Source organism: Camellia sinensis, chromosome 3 (assembly GCF_055761805.1).
Source record: "Camellia sinensis isolate YWXY chromosome 3, ASM5576180v1, whole genome shotgun sequence".
Lineage (NCBI taxonomy): Eukaryota > Viridiplantae > Streptophyta > Magnoliopsida > Ericales > Theaceae > Camellia > Camellia sinensis.
This window is the reverse complement of record NC_138963.1, coordinates 83280065-83299664: the sequence shown is the minus strand read 5'-3', so window position 1 is coordinate 83299664 and position 19600 is coordinate 83280065. Positions and strand designations below refer to the sequence as shown.

At 35.1% G+C, this 19600-nt stretch overlaps 1 protein-coding gene across 1 annotated transcript; it reads left to right on the top strand.

Annotated features, from left to right (window-relative positions):
* The first annotated feature begins 2042 nt into the window (after positions 1-2042).
* On the top strand, positions 2043-17784 carry LOC114268278 (peptidyl-prolyl cis-trans isomerase FKBP62). Its single transcript, XM_028209413.2, has 13 exons — positions 2043-2439; positions 2584-2670; positions 13612-13872; positions 13975-14049; positions 14149-14229; positions 14345-14536; positions 14654-14746; positions 14840-15015; positions 15108-15230; positions 15479-15625; positions 17040-17167; positions 17275-17395; positions 17528-17784. Exons 1-13 carry the CDS (start codon positions 2259-2261, stop codon positions 17579-17581), a joined length of 1719 nt encoding a protein of 572 aa, XP_028065214.2. The 5' UTR covers positions 2043-2258; the 3' UTR covers positions 17582-17784.
* Positions 17785-19600: the final 1816 nt, after the last annotated feature.

Sequence of the window (19600 nt, the reverse complement as noted above, 5' to 3'; positions counted from 1 at the left end):
AACTTTCTGGGATACAAATGGAGTCACCTTTTATGATCATTCCACACTAAATGTTTCAAATATATCCTTAACCTATAATTTGTACACAACACATTTACACACATCACACCCATAACTTTGGCATGTCAAGCAATCCTTCAACACATTTTCAATAGTTCTCCATCTCCAACATTGAGTTCCATTGCATTATCGAATGCTAGTGATTATTAGCCACTCATTTTCTAGTTATTATAGAATAACTTTACAAAAATAAATTGTAGTTTTACCATTTTTTATAGTCATTCGACATTGGTTGGTGAAGAAATATAAATAACCTATTCGGTATTGGTTTTTTGAGCCAATTGATTTTATTCAACAATCAACATTTGAACCAAATAGTTTCGTTCAACACACAACTAGCGGATAATTTGAACCCATTCGATTCTGTACATCAGACTGAAAGGAACAAACTGAATGAAGTAAGATACTTTGAAGTTAATTTTCCAATGAATAAAATAATTTCAGTTGTTGATTTGCCAAATGGAGAATCGCGAAAAAAAAAAAAAAAACTTCCGCACATGGAAACTCACCTTTCATGGCTGCATTGGTTGTAACCTTACATATTCTTTTCTAAATCTAAACTTTCATTATTTTGCAAATATTTCATCACACAAATCAACAATGACGGATAGAACAAGTTTTTTTTTTGTTTTTAATATTCTAAAAAAAATAATTTAGAAAAATTGACCCACTTTTCAAATTATTTAGGAAACTAACCTGTTTTTTGAAATCACATTTTGAAAATGTAATTTTAAATTGAAAATTGCATTTTCAACATTCAATTTCAACTTGAAATCGCATGTTGAAAATGTAATATATCTTAGTAAAGTTCATGTCATCATAAAATTGCATTTCAATATGTGATTTCAAGTTGAAATAACATGTTGAAAATGCGATTTTAAAAAGCAAGTTAATTTTTCAAATAGTTTGAAAAGTGAATCAATTTTCTACATTAATTTTTTTTAGAATATTTATAAAAAAAAACTCCAAGTAGAACAATAAAGGGAGTGAGAAACAATGTAAGTTTTAACATGATGTGTTTTAAGGGTTTTGTTTTGTTTTGGTTTTTTTTTTTTCCTTCAAAAGATGTGTGTTGAGAATTTTTATTTGTAAAAGATGTTTACATAGAAAACTTAGTTTTAAGATTTGATGTGTCTATTGATATGTCTATAGTAGTCATTTTGTTTGATAGTAAATTGTAATAAAAATTTAATTCATTAAGTATGTATACAGAGAATAAATAATGTATAAAAATAGAATTATCTATTATTTAACGACTAATATTGATAGGGGAGGTCAATGTTATTTTATAAATCTCAAACAATGTCTATGTAATTTTCATAATCAAGGGAGGTCATTGTAATTTACCCTCTCTGATTTCTTTTGCAGTTTTTTTTTTTTCTCAGTGATTTTTTTTTTCAAAGAAAAATTACTTTTAAAATCTTTATATATTATACTCATAGAAAAATGTTGGGAACCCACCATTTCGGATTTTGAACTAATCCTAAATGTATTTGTATGGTAGAAATTGAATTGATGAAATGTAGAATCTATATATAAAATAAATTTGAGTCATTAATTTCTTCTCTGAATAAATTCTGAATTAATAAAGGTGAGTTTTTATAGTATTGTTGTATATCGATTAAAAAAAAATAAAAAATTACATAGTAAAAAAAGGAAAAAAAAAATTAAAAAGGAAAAGAAAAGATGACTTAGGGATTGTTTGGGGTGTCTTAAATAAGTGCACTTTTTGTCTTTTTAGACTAAAAAATTGAGGTTAAAAGTATAGATGTTTGGGTTAATTTTTTGACTTTTTATGGAAAAATGTGTAATAAAAAATTATAAAAATTGATTTGTAGGGAAAAATTCGAATTGGGAGTTGTGCAACCATAATTGTTGACTTTTGATGAATAGTATTAACTTTTTAACTTTTTAAGTAACTTTTTGTCTTTTTATTTTTTATTTTTTTTTTTTTAAAAGATCTCAAACTTGCCCTTAAGTTTAAAGAAAAAGAATCCGTCAACGTGATCTCATTTCTCTGGAGCCATCCTGACCCTCCAATCTAGTCTCCTGCTTCTCACGCTGAACCCTTTTAGAACTCTCCAGGACCCAGAGCTGCTTTCTCTTATTCACACGCAGTTCCTCAGTCTGTCTCTCTCTCTCTCTCTCTCTCTCTCTCCTGATTCGTGAGCAGTTTCTCTCTCTAGATTCGTATCGAAATGGATGAGGATTTTGATATTCCTGCGGCCGACGAGATGAACGACGATTTCGACCTCCCAGACGCGAGTCCGATCATGAAGGTCGGTGAAGAGAAGGAGATCGGGAAGCAAGGTTTGAAGAAGAAGCTTGTGAAGAATGGTGAAGCTTGGGACACTCCTGATAATGGCGATGAAGTTGAAGGTAAACTAGTTATTCATCCATACATTCACCACTGATTTTGTATCAATCGTTTCTCTTTTAGATTATTTTTTCAGTTTAATTCGTTCCATTTTCTGATACGGTGTTGATTTGCACTGGTTTTGGATGATCTGGATTGAATACCAGTTCATTACACTGGAACTTTACTTGATGGGACTCAGTTTGATTCGAGTCGAGATAGGGGTACTCCGTTCAAGTTCACTCTCGGTCAAGGTAAGTGTATTTTTTTTTTTCCCTCTTTATTATTATTATTATTATTATTATTATTATTATTATTATTTTATATCTCGTTTGATCTATTTTGGTGTTTGTATGTATATGTTTATTACATTGTATAATTTTTTTTTTAAATTTGCTTGCAAATGTTAGGAAACCAATATAATTAGGGGGTCTACTTCTTTTCAATTACTATCTGAATCAATTTAGGAAGTCTATGTTATTTATCTTATATACGGATGCTTATTGTAATGATTTTGAGGAGGAGATTTAATAATATTAAGTGTTTAGGTGACTAATCCCCAATTCAAAGATTGTTGGTGTCTGATCCCCAATCTATGGTGTTTGATCCCCAATCTAAGGATCAAATTCAAGGTCTAGAACCCTATCATCTGGTATCAGAGCAGCCATTCATCATCATCAACATGACTGTTAAGGAACTCGAAGAACAAGTTGCTGCTCTTACTACTAGGACGGACTTGATGTTTTCTAATATGCAAGAGTTGATACGTGACAGACAAACCAATAATACCATTCTTCAAAATATCCAAGCGCTGTTGAGCGCTGTTGCAGGATAGGCAATGTGAAGCTTGCTTTTCCCAACTTGGCATCAATCTTAATCCACTTATACAATGGGACGACAACGACGATTGGCGTGCTGGTCCAAATTTTCATGCTCAAACTCTTCGAATTGATTTTTCAAAATTTAATGGTATTGATCCTAAAGGGTGGTTATTTCAGGCTGTACAATATCAAGAACTTTGGTTCCAGTTTTCAAAAAATTTTACTTTGTTATTTTTCGTATTTTAATGTTTTCAATTAATTTTTTTAATATTTTAAGCAATTTTTTTTTAACCTAACATAAACACACTTAAAAAGTATAATATTTGTGAAAAAAATTCTTTAAAAAATACACTAAATACCAAAAAAATACAAAAAAAATTACAAAAATTTAGTATATTTTTGTATTTTTGTGTATTTATTAATTTTTTTAAATATTTTTTCACAAATATTTTACTATTTAAATACATCTAAGTAAAGTGTATCTAAAAAAATAAAAAAATTACTTAAAATTTAAAAAATATTCACTAAAAACAAAAAAACACGAAAAACAATAAACTCATTTTTCAAAAAACTGAATTCAAAAAATCGAAACCAAACATACTGAATGGTGTTTTAGACACACAGATGGTTCCTTTGACTGCAGTGTACCTTCAAGGCAATGCTATTTCTTTGTATTGTTGGATTAAACTGTCCCTTGGGGTTTTGACTTGGCAACAATTTTCTCGAGCCATATGCACCCATATTGGTTCTCGACAACAAATTGATCCTTGTAGTTCATTAGCCAAACTGTCTCAGATTGGCACTGTTCGTGAATTTATTATGGAGTTTGAGCGACTTGCTAATATAGTTCTAGGTTTGCTTGAGTCATATCAAATTAGTATTTTTCTTTCTGGACTTCATGCCGACATAAGGGTTGGTGTTCGTTTGCTTCATCTAATGAGTCTAACCGAGACCTTTGAATTAGCACTTGGCCAAGAGGATGCAATTATAGCAACTGAGAGGGTAATTTTTGGTAAAAATTGGGCCGAGCTGTGAGATGGGCTTTACGACCCAAAGTACGAAGGATTGGATAAAAAGGCCCAATGGAAATGTAAAAGTTATTCCGGTCCAACAGTAAGAAAGTTACTTCGGTTCAAGAATGGTAAAGTTACTTCGGCCCAGAAGAGATGTTGAATTACTTCGGTCCGTACAACTTTTCTAGTAAGGCCGGTCTCGGAGATAGTCCGGCCATGATGTGTTCTGGGTAGGTCGGTCGGAATGTTGCTACTCGGTAGATCGGTCCAACCACATCATGGTTCGTGCATGAGAGAACCGAAATATGATGTAGCAAGAAGAAGAACCGAACTACTGTTAGTACGGCCTACTCCGTGGCTCGGTATAGCCAGTATTATTTCGGTCATGTGGTAGTTCGGCCATAGTAAAAACCATCCCACTTGGTTTAAGCAGTTGGGGGTGTAAAAGGATAAGCATTATCCTTTAGGAGTATGAATCCTAGGAGGACTCTGCATGGAGAAATAAAAGTCCTACTAGGATTGGGCCACTTGAAACCTATAAAAGCTCACAAGCATCACCTTGGAAGGAGGTAACATAACCCCACATACAATTTTGCTTCCTGAATACATTGAGCTTTGTCTATTTGTCAAGTTATCTGACTTAGGCATCGGAGAGGTTTCCGGCACACACCCGCCGGCTAGCTCACGTTTGTGTTTTCAGGTGACAAAGCGACGTCGTACGGAGGAGCGTGGACTTAGTCAACAGGATTATACGAGGAGAATTATTTCTTCCCCGTACAGCAACCATCGCATATAATATGACCAAGACTATTTCTCGTCCACCTTCTGCATGGCCTTCTAACATATCTTATGTACCTAAGCCTTTACCTAAGTTTGTTAACCAATTGCCATCCTTATCTACTGGTGTTAAACGTTTGTCATGGACTGAACAGAAGGAACGACATGAGAAGGGTCTTTGTTTTAATTGCGGTGTGATTTATAAACCTGGTTATCGATGCCAAAAGCCACAATTATCTCTGTTGGAAGGTGAACCAGAGGTCGAAGTCTAGGACTTCGAATTTGAAACCATAATTGGTGGTGTCCCAGAACCCCCAACTTCTGAAATTTTGTTACATGCTCTTATGGGGTCAACTCGACCAGAAATTATGTGCATCAACGACACTCTAAAAAATAACCTATTACAGTCCTCATTGACTCTGGTTCCACAAATAATTTTATCCATCCTTCAATTGCTAAACAGTGCGGTTATTCTATTCAAAGGGACAAATCTTTATGAGTCATGGTGGCTGATGGTGGATTTTTAAATAGCTTGGGTAAGTTTTCTGATGTTCAACTTAATTTACAAGGCTATATAGTTTCCATCGAATTTTTTCTTTTGACTATTAGTGGCTGTGAGGTGGTTTTGGGAGCACAATGGTTACGATCATTAGGCTTAATTGCTTGGGATTTTCGCAATTTAACTATGAAATTTCAAGTCGCTGATCAAGAGTTCACTTTGGTTGATGATGGTTGTCCTATTGCTTATGGATAATGGCCTGGTACATTGTCTTTTACAGCGTGAGCACCACAGGGTCCTTCTACAGCGTGAGCATCAGCCTCTTTCTCATCCTTATTCCGCCACTACTGTTGTTGATGTTTTTGTAAGAGATATTGTTCGCTTGCATGGCATGCCTCGTACAATTAGCAGTGATAGAGATCTCATCTTTCTTAGTAATTTTTGGAAAACCTTCTTAACTATGCAGGGTACACAATTACGTCGGAGTTCGGCTTATTACCCTCAATATGATGGTTAGACCGAGGTTACTAACCGCACTTTAGAGTGTTATCTTCGATGTTTTGTGGGTCAGAAACTTCACGATTGGTCTCATTGGTTGCCTTGGGCTAAATGGTGGTACAATACCACTTATCATTATGCTATTCAAATGATTTTGTTTGAGGTTGTCTACAGCTGTTCTCCACCTTCAGTTTCGGCTTATCTTTCTAGTGCAACTGTTGTTCATACAGTTGACCTTGCTTTACGGGATCACGATTGTACTTTGCAACTTTTAAAGGATCATCTACAATTTGCTAAAACTCATATGAAATTCTATACTGAAGCTAATCGAACTGAACGCTGTTTTGCTGTGAATGATTGGGTTTTTTTTTGCGGCTGCAACCTTATCGGCAATCTACAGCTACTTCGCAACATTATTCCAAGCTTTCTCCCCGTTTTTATGGACCTTTTCGCATTATTGCGCAGGTTGGTTCTGTTGCGTACAAGTTGGACCTTCCTGAAGGTTGTCGCGTACATCTCGTTTTTCATGTCTCTGCCTTGAAGTTAAAGTTGGGAGCAAATGTTACTTCCAACCCCTACTTACCTTCTCTTGTTGATGTTTCTGAATGGGTGCTTGAGAAAATTTTAGATCGCGGCGTCTTCAAGGTGAACAATTAAGCTGTCACACATTGGCTCATTCAGTGGAAGGGTCATTCTATTAATGAAGCTACTTGGGAAGACCATGCTGCTTTTTGTGCTCGTTATTCCGATTTTCCAGCTTGAGGACAAGCTGTGATTCTAGGGCGATCGAATGTTAGGAAACTAATTATATTAGGAGGTCTACTTCTTTTCAATTACTATCTAAATCAATTTAAAAAGTCTAATTATATTAGGAAGTTTGTTATTTTTCTTATATAAGGATGTTTATTGTAATGGTTTTGAGGAGGAGATTTAATAATATTAAGAGTTTAGGTGGCTAATCCCCAATTTAAAGAATTGTTGGTGGCTGATCCCCAATCAAAGGATCAAATTCAGGGTCTAGGACCCTATCAGCAAAAGACTGTAGTAACTTGGCTGCAACAGACTCTTCATATTTGAAGAGTTGTGAGAAACAATGGACAGTTGGTTGACTTGTGTCAATCATTTCATTTAGGTTTGAAAACGCAAGTTCCATTTTGCATAGAATTTACGTAGTTACCAAACAAATATTATACAATTGACTATGCCAATTGATTTGTTATTGTGGCAGTTGCAGAGTGAGAAACATCAATTAATCATCTTACAATTGATTAGGTATTGACTATTAGAAAAGCTTTATTGATGGGGTCAATGTCTTAAAAATTGGACCGGTGAGTGAACCGGAAAAAGGTTTGGGTGGACGGGTCATTGATTCAACCATCGGGTTGAACCGACTTCAAACTGTGACATCATAATTATTATATAAATATTTTTATAATTTAAAATTAATAGAATACATTCATTTAAAAAAATTTATAATTTAAAATATACATTTATCAAATTTTTATGTCTATATATATTTTTATATTAATATTGTTTGTAAAAATATTAATTATACATGTATTTGAAAGAAATTATTTTGAATATAATAAATATTATATATCTCGTATGTACTAACGAGAAGCCATGATGGCATAGTGGAAATTCATGTTCTTTAGAGCTTGAAGTGTTGAGTTCAACTCCTTGTAATATCAATTTTTTCATTATTGGACTATATATAGCAAACCATTCTGGTTCAACCGGGTTACCGGTTTAGCTTAAAAAGGCTTGTTTTCAAGCTTGTTTGGGTTTGAACGTTGATCCAGACCGGAACTTGGACCGGTCGACGGGTCGACCGGTTGAAGCAGCAGGTCCGGTCTGGTTTTCAAAACATTGGATGGGATGAAAACTAGTGGTTTAATTTGGTCTCGGGCCAAGTTTTGTGAATATTACGATTCTTTCCTCTTTGTGTTTGTGTTGGAGTTTAATGTCTCTTTACGGGTTTTTTAATGTTGGGTCCTATGAAACATAAACCCATCTAGGGATGTCATGTACCAGCGTTTGCTGGACACGGACACGTGTAGGACACTCAAATAGGAGTCTTTTTGTTTTTTTGCTTGGATGCATTGGGTATTGGGGACACGGTGTGGACAACATGTTTTGACTATGCTAGAAACATGTTACCGACACTTTGGGGACATGTTTGGGGTCAAAATGAAAATTTAAATAGTTTAAGTAGGAATCAAATTGAAAAATTACTTCCCCCCACCCCCTTTCTCTTGTAGGTAATAAACTTAACGTTTAGTTGAATGTATAATTAATTAATGTATAATTCTTGACTTTTATTTTTATGTTATGTGACACTTTACTGTGATTATAGCATTATGTAGTGACCTAGTATAAACTGTGATTGCTATGTTATGGAATATGTGGTTGTTTAATTTTATTTAGTATTATATTGCATTATTTTATTATCTTAGGATGAAATATTCAAATGTATGACTTATAATAAATATATATAAATATATATTTATATTTTTTTTGTGTGTCATTCGCATGTTGTATATTGCATTTTTAATGTATGTGTTGTGTATGTACTTTTTAGTTGGGGGGCTACCAAGGGTCAAAACTTAGGCTTGATATGTGCCCCTCTCCTCTTCTCTATTGAGTTCGTCTCGTAGAAGCGGGACTATAGTTTAGTATTATGGTTATTTCTCCTTATAAGAGCGGAGGGTGTGTTAAAGCCATCACATAGGGGGTGTAAGCTCCCACAAGGATTGATAAAAAGCATCAATCTGGCTGTGGGCTACCAAGGGTCAAAACTTATCTTGATACGTTGTTTTCAATAGTATGTAAATGGAAATATTTTGAATAACCTTGTGTTACAAATGCTTGGAAATGTTTATTTGAAACCTGTATAAATATTTATACAAGCCATAATTATATAAAAAATTATTCTATAAGATCAGTAATTAAACCATGTAAGTAAATAATTTGGAAGTAAAGCAAATTACGAATCATTAAATTAATGTCAGCCACATAAATCTTAAAACACAAACCAAATAAAATTTACAAAATTATAAACTAGTAATCAAATGTGAGTTAAAGTTTTATCAATTTATTTTTATTTTTTTATACCAAGATTAAGAATAAAGTTCAATAAATATTAAAAACTCATAAGTAAAAGGTTAAACAGTTTGTTGGGGAAGGTGGCATCTAGACGTGCGCCTAGGCCCAAGGCTCATCTAGGCATAGCCACTGTGCTTTGGAACATCCATATGATGTAAAACAGGCTCCGTATAGGCGCATAAAGTGTGTGCTTTAGGCTTAGACTCAAGACGCATGACTTGTGCAGTTCTTTGAAAATATTTGTTTATTACAACTACAACCCTTGATTTCACTTAATCTCATTATTATTTTGTTTACATGTGGCTACAAGAGATTAAACCTCTAAACATAAATTGTAGCCCAACACTTTTTGAGCCCTAATTATTCAAAGACGGTTGGATAGAGCTTTTTCTTCAACCAAACTTATAGTCGTAGTTATTTTTCTTCATCTCCTCAAATCTTCTTCTACTTTTCTGTCTCTACACTTCTTGTTTGACACTTTGATTTTTTATTTTTTTTTGTAAATATTTATGCATTAGATGTTTGTGTATGTGATAAAATATTGGTGTTTGGTATTCATGTTTTAAAATATTTAAATATTTCATTTTACTTGTTATTTGCTTATATTAAATTATCTATTTTTTATTGTCAACATGAGCATTGCTTCGATAAAGCTTGTGCCTCGTCTTGCTCCTTGCGCCTTGGCCCAGGGAAACTTTGGTGCTTCATTGCGCCTATTGCCTTTAATAACTCTGCTCCAGTAGTAATTGAGATGAAAAAATGAAGATTGAACTTGTAATAATCTATAACACTGTATAAAGGCTGGACCTTTTATTTGGTATGAATTAAATTTGAAGCTGTGAGCTATTCTCAATTTTAAATTGTTCAAAATTGTCACGTTCTATGGGAAGTTATAGGAGGAGGATATAGATAAAAAAATAGGAAAGCTGTGGTGGGACAGAAAGATAAATTTGAAAATTTGAAAAGAATGGAACGGTCAAGGGAGGAAAAAAAGGTTACAGGCAGTGAAATACTTTTGTAGTGAATACATCATCTTCATTGTGCACAACCACCCCTTGGTATTTATAAAATGGGTACATACAATCTATGAAGCGTGGACACGTCAGATTTCATGCCGTGGCGGTGTCTGACACGGGAACACGCCGGGGACACATACGGGACACACCATCTGGCGCGTCCCCTTAATTTAATTATTTTTTTTTGTAGGGACACGGCGGAGACACAGCGGGGATACGCGTGTCCACCAAATCTGGACACCCGTGTCCAAATCTGGACACAAAAAGCAATAGAGAAGAGTAAAGGAGAAGAGCAAAGGTCAAGAGACAAACCCGATCTTTGATCTAGGGATGGCAATGGATAATCTACTCTATGGGTATCCATGGAGATCCAATCCAAATACATGGGTTTGCCCTTTTTTTCTTATCCGTCGGGTAGAGTAAGTGATATTCTTTAAATCTCCACAGGGGATGGGTCGGAGATGGATACCCACTAATTTCCCCACATGTTCTTTTTTTTTTTTTTAATTATTTTTTTTAAAAGATTCACAACCAAAACTAAATATACATTCAATCTTTTTTCTTCTCTCTTTTTTTTTTTTTTAAGGTTCACAACCAATTTTTTTTTTTTTTTAAATTCACAACCAAAACTAAATATATATTCAATATTTTTTCTTTTCTTTTCTTTTTTAAATTTTGTTTTTTTTTTTTTAAAGATTTACAGCCAAAGCAAAATCTACCTTCAATCTTATTTTATTTTATTTGGCTCAACAACAAAATCAAATACACATTAATTAAAATTGTCACATTATTTTATGTATATCTAGAATTTTTTAAATTTATTTAGAAAAATTCTATTCCTACAAAAAAATTCCTTCTTTTTAAATTTTTTTAAATTTTATGTATCTCCTTGTCCTCTCTATTAATTGATCTTCAATAATTTGAAGGTGAGTTATTTAACTTTGGTTGTGAATCTTTAAAAAAAAAAAAAAGAAAGAAAGATTGAATGTATATTTAGTTTTGGTTGTGAATCTTACAAAAAAAAAAAAAAAGATTGAATGTACATTTAGCTTTAGTTGTGAATCTTAAAATAAAATAAAAATAAAAATAAAAAAAGGGGTCAAGTTGGGTTTGGGAATATCCAAACCCATTAGGAGATGGGGAGGATAGTACCCATGGGGAATGAGGAAAAATAATTATGGGGGAAAGGGGATGGAGAATTAATATCCACCTCATTAACCCTCATTGCCATCCCTACTTTGATCCAATCGACTCGCCTGTCAACCTCCATCCATGACCTCGACCTTGACTCGTCTGTCGACCTCCATCCGTAAGTCTCTCTCTCTCTCTCGCCCCTCTCTCTCGCGTTCCCTCTCGCTCGCGTCTCTCGCTCTCGCATCGATCGCGTCGATTGCTCTCTCTTGCGCTCACATCGATCGCGTCGATTGCTCTCTCGCATCGATCGCGTCGATTGCTCTCTCTTGCTCTCGCGTCTCTCGCTGTCTCTTTGCTCTGATCTGATTTGATTCATATAATATATATATGTATTTATTAGGTTTAATATTAATGTATCTATTAGGTATAATATATATATGTATTTATTTAATATTAATAAAAAATCATAGCTTATATTTTATATAATATATATATATATATATATTAATCCAAAAAAAAAGTAGATAAAATAAAATAAAATAAAAAAATTAATAGAATCATATTTATTTAAAAATATAATAATTAAATAAAATAATTAACTTGTATTAAAATAAAAATATTTATATAAAAAAATTTTTACCGTGTCCCCAGCCGTGTCTGTGTCCCCATTTTTTTAAAATTGCCGTGTCTCGTGTCCGTGTCCGTATGCGTGTCCGTGTCTGTGCTTCATAGGTAACTTGTATATTTTCCATTTGGTTTCACTACTTCATCTCCTTGACGTATTTTTTCTTTCAAAAAGTTCTAACTAATTTAAGATTTATTTATTTTATATTATTTTATTTTATTAACATAATACTTGACCTTTCCAATTATTTTATCTAAGAATTGACATATTTTCTCCCTTATGGAGCCACCCTCGCAATATAGGTACAACATGTACAAGTGGATTTGCAAATGTTTTGGACCATTAGTCATATGTTACATGGACTCGGGTACGAGAATCAGGTGCGGGTGTGTATCCAAGCATCAGACCTTCATAAATTTAAATCTTAGGATCTTGGGATACATATCCAAAATTGGATATGGGTACAAGGACACATCATATGCACATATATATTGCATATTATATAATATTCTCGGATGAGATGTTGTAAATTATGTAGAAATATACTAGAAATTAAATAAGATTAAGGAAAAATATGAAATTTTAATATCTAATTCATGTGAGAGGTTAAAAATATTACTTTATTAACAAATGTGTGTTTCATCTTCATGTATTGTTACAAATTAAAGGATCTGAGTGTCTAAATTAGGTACGAGTGTCAGACACATATCCCACACCCTTACCCATGTCATATCTGGTGGACATGGATATTGTGGGAGAAATAGAAGAGTCCATGTAACATACAAAAGGAAAAGCAATGAAATCTTAAGATATTTTTAATAGATGATGATGAAATAATTCTCTATTTCAATTTTTTTTTGTAGTGTTTGGGTTAATTCCTGTATGTTTAGGTATGTTTTGGCGGTATCTTAGAGTTTGGAGTTTTCACTAATGTTTCGTGTTTTTTAACAAACAGCATTTATTAGGAAATGGAATAGTTAAGGAAAACTTATTACTAATACATGAATGACATACGCAGGTTGTAATACGTGACCATGAGCACCCAATTCCATCATACGTTCATGTGGCCATGAGCGTCTAAGGCTTTTTATAAAAAGTTCTCTGTGAAGTGGGCAGTTTGTCTAGCTTCAATACCAATAAAAATATTCACTGCAGAGTTCTATAAGTTGTGATGGGAAAATAGAACACTAGCATTTTGTTTGATGGGGGAAATCAAGAGGAATTTTCTATAATCCTCAGTTTAGTCAAAGGAGAAGAGGGGGAGGGAGGAGAGATTAGTCGTGAAGGTATAACAACAGAATAATCATGTTGGGCCCACAGAAACTGTAATCCCTTTAGTGACTGCGTTGGAGAGAACTTACGAAATTGTACACGGGTTGCAAGGGCAGGGTACATGTACATTGTGGAGGATTTGTGTATGTCTTCCCACTCCAGTCCGTATTAACTACTTCAGAATCAGGACTAATATATGTTACCTTAGCCTGTTGGTTATATATATATATATATATTATATTTTCTTGTTTGGGTTTTTTGTTTATCTTTGTATTTTGTTTCATTTCATATTTCTTACTGTCATCCTTTTAAATGACAAGGGACTCTGAAAGGGTTTAAGTATGATGTGCTGTCATGACTAGCGTGAAGGGTTTGATTGTGTAAATATTGCTCTGGGCATGAGAATGGAATGTATTTTTTGTCTTGGCCTGACAGGACAAGTAATTAAGGGATGGGACGAGGGTATTAAGACAATGAAGAAGGGAGAAAATGCCATTTTCACTATTCCACCAGAGCTTGCCTATGGTGAATCTGGTTCTCCCCCAACCATTCCCCCAAATGCAACTCTCAAATTTGATGTAGAGTTGCTATCCTGGGTCAGCATCAAAGACATCTGCAAGGATGGTGGAATATTCAAGAAGATACTTGCTAAGGGAGAGAAGTGGGAGAATCCTAAGGATCCTGATGAAGTTTTAGGTATTTATTATAATGCTTTTATTCATTTCTGGTTCTGTTGTAAGTTTTGTTATGATAACTTGAACTGAATAATCAACTATGTGCCTTTGCATTTTATTGCAGTGAAGTATGAAGCTCGGCTCGAGGATGGAACCTCGATTGTGAAGTCAGATGGAGTAGAGTTCACCGTGAAAGAGGGTAAAGTTCATGAGAATTTGTTAATATTTTTTTGTTGTTGTGTAATTAGGCTTTGACATAGTATATTTGAATTTATCATATATAATTGTTTGTAAACAGGATATTTCTGCCCTGCTCTTGCTAAAGCTGTAAAGACAATGAAGAAAGGAGAGAAGGTTCTTCTAACAGTGAAGCCACAATGTATGTTCTTCCCTTCTTGATAATTTCCTCATTGCCTGGTGTTGTTTACTATTGAAGCAATTTTTAGTCATGCATTTTCTTTGTTCTTATAGCTCTTCTTTCTATTTGGTTGCAGATGGGTTTGGGGAGAAGGGCAAGCCAGCATCAGGTGATGAGGGTGGTGTCCCCCCAAATGCAATGTTGCAGATAACTCTTGAGTTGGTGTCATGGAAGACTGTGACTGAAGTAAAAGATGATAAGGTCATTAAGAAGATCTTGAAGGAAGGGGAGGGATATGATCGCCCGAATGACGGAGCGGCTGTGAAATGTTATTCTCATCCTTTTTATTATTATATATATGTATTTTTTGGGCTTGACAATGTTGGTATTGTGATATGTGGTTAACTGTAGTGGTTGGCAATATTTTTCTTTGTGCATTTGCCAGTGAAATTGATTGGTAAGTTGCAAGATGGTACCATCTTCCTTAAGAAGGGTCATGACAATGATGAAGAGTTGTTTGAGTTCAAGACAGATGAAGGTACTATTACTTATCCGAGCCTTGATTTTTAATCTTGTGGTTCTTTTTTGTTTTTGTTTCTTTGACATTGAAGGTTTTTAACGTCTTGAATAGAGCAAGTCATTGAGGGGCTCGACATAGCAGTGATGACAATGAAGAAGGGAGAGATAGCATTGCTGACTGTTGCACCAGAATATGCCTTTGGATCATCCGAGTCACATCAGGAACTGGCCGTGGTTCCTCCAAACTCATATGTTTTCTATGAAGTCGAGCTTGTCTCCTTTGACAAGGTTAGTTGATTGGGTTTGGCTTCAGGTTTGTGTTTTATAATACATTGTGTTTGGGGATTATGTTTGTGTTTAATACTATTTTTGGTCTTCAGGAGAAGGAATCTTGGGATATGAACACCCAGGAGAAAATTGAAGCTGCTGGTGAGAAGAAGGAAGAAGGAAATACACTGTTCAAGGCGGGTAAATATGCTAGAGCCTCGAAGAGATATGAGAAGGTGAATAGAGAGGAACAGGATGATTTGAACTAACTGAAAATTGTTGTCATCTGTCAGTATGATTTTAAATATGGGTATCGTGATATGTATTAGTATCGGTGATACGGTCATATACCAGACAATAATGGTTGATATATTGATGACGATGAATAATGGTACTGAAAGTCCAAAATCCCAATATGTAATGGCTGATATTTAAAACCTTTTGTATTATGCAGTTCCACACTGAACTTCCCCTTTGTGTGCAGGCTGCGAAGTACATTGAGTATGATTCTTCCTATAGTGAAGAGGAGAAGAAGCAGGCCAAAGTATTAAAGGTCACTTGCAATCTTAACAATGCAGCTTGTCAGCTGAAGTTAAAGGAATACAAGCAAGCAGAGAAGCTGTGTACGAAGGTACAATTAGTTTAATATGTTCTGAGGGGTTCCTTGTGGTGTGGTGTGGTGTGGGGTGGGGTGGGGTGGGGGGAGGTTTGGGTGTGAGATGGTTGGTTGTGTTTAATTGGGCTCTACTTGGAAAGTGGTTGTGGTGTTTTGTGGAGGAAAGGGAACAGTTGTGGAGGAAGGTGGTGGCCGCCTAGTATGGGTTGGAGAGGGAGGGGGGTTGGTGTTCAGATAGAGTGGGCCAATCTCATGGTCGAGGTTTGTAGAAGGGCATTTAGTTGGGTCGAAAGGAGTTTTGGGATAGGGTTTGGTTTAAAGTGGGGGTGGGGGATAGGGTTTGCTTTTGGCAGGACAAGTGGTGTGGTGAGTGGTTTTTGGCGAGGATGTTTCCATTGATATATGCCATTGCTGTTGATGGGAAGGAAGTGGTTGCTTCGGTGCAGAATCGGCAAGGCCAATCGTTTGTCTGGAATGTTCATTTACGATGTGATGTTAGCATTGGGAATTGGATCAGTTGGGGAATCTTTTAGGGTTTTTATATGGGGTGAAGTTTGGGGAGGGGGAGGGGGGCAAGGGGATGGGATGGATTCATTGGTGTGGGATTGTTCGATATCGGAATGGGTTTTCTCGGCGTCTTCGTACTATGGTGTGCTTGTGGGTGGTGATGGTGTTGTCTTTCCTTAGAAGAGTATTTCGGTGACGGGTTCATCATCTAAGGTAGCTTTTTTCGTTTGGACAGCTGCCTTGGGCTGTATTTTGACTATTGACCAACTTAATCCGTCAACGGCTTGTGTTGGCTAAGTGGTGTTGCATGTGTTGTGGGGATTCGGGGATGGTGGATCATTTACTTATTCATTGTTCTATTGCATCTCGTTTATGGAGTTTGGTGGTTGCTTTGTTTGGTTTGGTTTGGGTGCAACTGGGTTCTGTGTTGGGTGTGGTTCAAAGTTGGGGTGGGGCTAGGGTAGCGAAAAGGCATTGGAAGGCTTGGCCTCTTGCATCTCATTGCTTGCTTTGGTTGGTTTGGTTGGAATGTAATAGGCATGTTTTCTACGACGTGTGCCATTTAGTGCTTTGGTTAGAGAGTAGGCTTTTGTTGATTTTGCATAGTTGGGTTACAAGTTTAGTTGATCCTAATGTTTTGGCTTTTGTAGATTTTGTGGATACTTGGAGTAGTTAGGTTGTTGAGCCCCATGTGGGCTGGTTTTTTTGTATTCTTTGCATCGCCTCGATGCTTCTATAATAAAGTTTGATTATTTATCCACAAAAAAAAAAAAAAAATGTTCTGAGGGATACAGAAACATTAAATATTGATAATTCGAATTTTATTCTATTCTCATTACCATTATGTTTTACTATTCCGTTTCCTTGTATTGGAGTAATTCTGCCATGGCTATGCTGAATTGAACTCGAATATTGTATGCAGGTGTTAGAACTTGAGAGTAAGAATGTGAAAGCACTCTACAGGAGGGCTCAGGCCTACATCAACTTGGCGGATTTGGATTTGGCCGAGCTTGATATCAAGAAAGCTCTTGAAATAGACCCCAACAATAGGTGTGTGCCTTGCTTATGCTATTCATTTAATGTGAAATTCTATGGTTTGCTGTTACAAAGGCTGGGAACTATTTTTATTGAATTTGTTGGTTTCTCTTTGTGACCAGGGACGTGAAATTGGAATATAAAGCGTTGAAGGAGAAGTTGAAGGAATACAATAAAAAGGAAGCCAAGTTTTATGGCAACATGTTTGCTAAATTGAACAAGTTGGAGTCAGTTGAGCCTAATGTAAGCATGTCTAGTATCACTTACTGTAAATATGGATAAATAGACATTAAAATGATTTGACTTGTCAAAAAATAAAATAAAAAATGGTTTCATTTTAAATGTTTGTTCTGATAATGTATTTCTCACTTACAGAAAGGAGCTACTAAGGAAGCAGAGTCCGTGAGCATAGATAGCAAAGCATCATGATATGAGTAAACCCCTGGTTTTATGGTTTCTACTCTACTGTTTCTCATTTATTTGTTGAACTAGTTGGTCTTCGGCAGAGATAAGATGTTGTAATGGATTTCTCTGTTGGGGATTTGCTGACGGAAAAATTGTAGTGCTAAACTATGATAAATGAGAATTGCTCAAATACATTTTAAACCTTTTAGTTATTGGGTTTCACTATATATGGATTGTGTGTTCAGTATTTGCTCATTTTATCCTTGGAATGGACTGCAACCTATGCTTATGAGAGTGACCCTCTAGTTTTCCTTACTCGGCTGTTAAATTCAGAAATCGGCGGTGTAATGTGATGCCTGTAAACCTGATGATGGCTTGGTAACAGTGTTGCAAGTCTTAGAGCCAGATAATAAGCATCAGGACCTTGTATTTTCTTGACATTGAGACCTCTCCGCCTCATAGTGGAACTGTGGCAGTTAGTTTTTATGGGACCCTTTAATACTCTAATATCCACTAATATGCTTCTAAAAATGCTATTGGTACTTGGTTTGTTTTCAGTGTTTTGTGTTGCTATGGGATGAGAATTGCTCCACGGTTTACAGATGCAATGACTGATCAATGTGGTGTTCTTATAGTGTAATGTATTAAGGTTGTATATTTAAGCTGTAACTTTCTTTTATTTTTGGTTTGAAGTTAAAATGTTGTGAGCAAAAGAATTACAGATCAATAAAGAGCTACAGTGTCACAGGCAAATGGGAAGTTATAACTTTTTCTGTTTTTTTTTCTCGAGATTTTCAAGGGGTGGATCTTTGAGTTTCTATTGATGGAGGAATTTGTTTTGTTTTGTTTTATTTTGTTTTGTTTTGTTTTGAGAAGCAAGGAGGCTTTTGTTAAGTTTTTTGGGTGAATGGCTTTTGTTAAGTTAATGCTTGTTTGGGCTTCAGATTTAACATTCGTGAAGGGTTGGGCTTGCCTTCTGTTAATGATTTGAATTGAAGGATATTGTTGGAACCTAGTTAGAAGCTTATGAATATTTTAATTTTTTATTTTTATTTTTATTACCAATAGTGCATTTCTCTTATGGAATAGTTAAATTGTGTTTAGCTATGATATGTGTTGGTTTTTTGGTTTTTGAAGGTTATTTTTTGTAATTATGAGCGTGCGAACAAGGATCAATCAGTCCTTACAGAATATTAATTGTCAATCAATTATCAGACGATTGCGTTTTAGTTCTTTCAGTCTCGACGAAGAGGACTTTTACTGGTGGTTTTGTTTAGGAGAATGAAGGAAACAATGATTAAATGAAGAACAATTGTAGTATTTCATTAAGTAAAATGAAAGACTTACAAAGATCCAAATCAGCCTCGTAAAGGTTTACAGCAACAAGCTACTTGAAAACTACTCCTATGAACGAAATACAGTACAGGAATTTGAAGTACAGAAATATTAAAAACAAGAAATGTAAAACTGGAAAGGAAATAAAGTAGAATAAAATTAGTTTTTTGGATCTGAGTCTAGGGGCACTTTTTGGGGCCTTCTATGCTATTTATACTTCTCACTGAAAACTGTTGAATTGCACTTCTAGCCGTCGAACTGCCCTTCCATGATCGTTGATCATGCTGCCTTATAGTTAGCTCCACTCTGCCAATATTTGCAGCTAGGCTTCTCTTCTAATTTTGAATTTAAATACGAGTAACCGTTGAAACCACATCATTTTGCATCTCTTTGCTGATCCAGTGCTACGCAGATCTTATAAAAACCAATATTAATTGCCACGTGTACGATTACGATCGAAGGTTTGAATTGTTTTCCCGTATTGCCCTTATCTTGTCACGTGTCGAACTGTGATTGGCTTATACAAAATATGTAGCCAACATTACCCCTCGCACTAATATACCCCACGCACTAATATACCCAATACTTGGTAATATTAGTGGAGCAAAATATTTTATCCACGTCTTAGAACGTGCATGGGTTTTTGCATTTCTCAGAAATGTAATTGTCATTCATCATTTGCATGAAATTCTCTTCTAACCCTTGAAC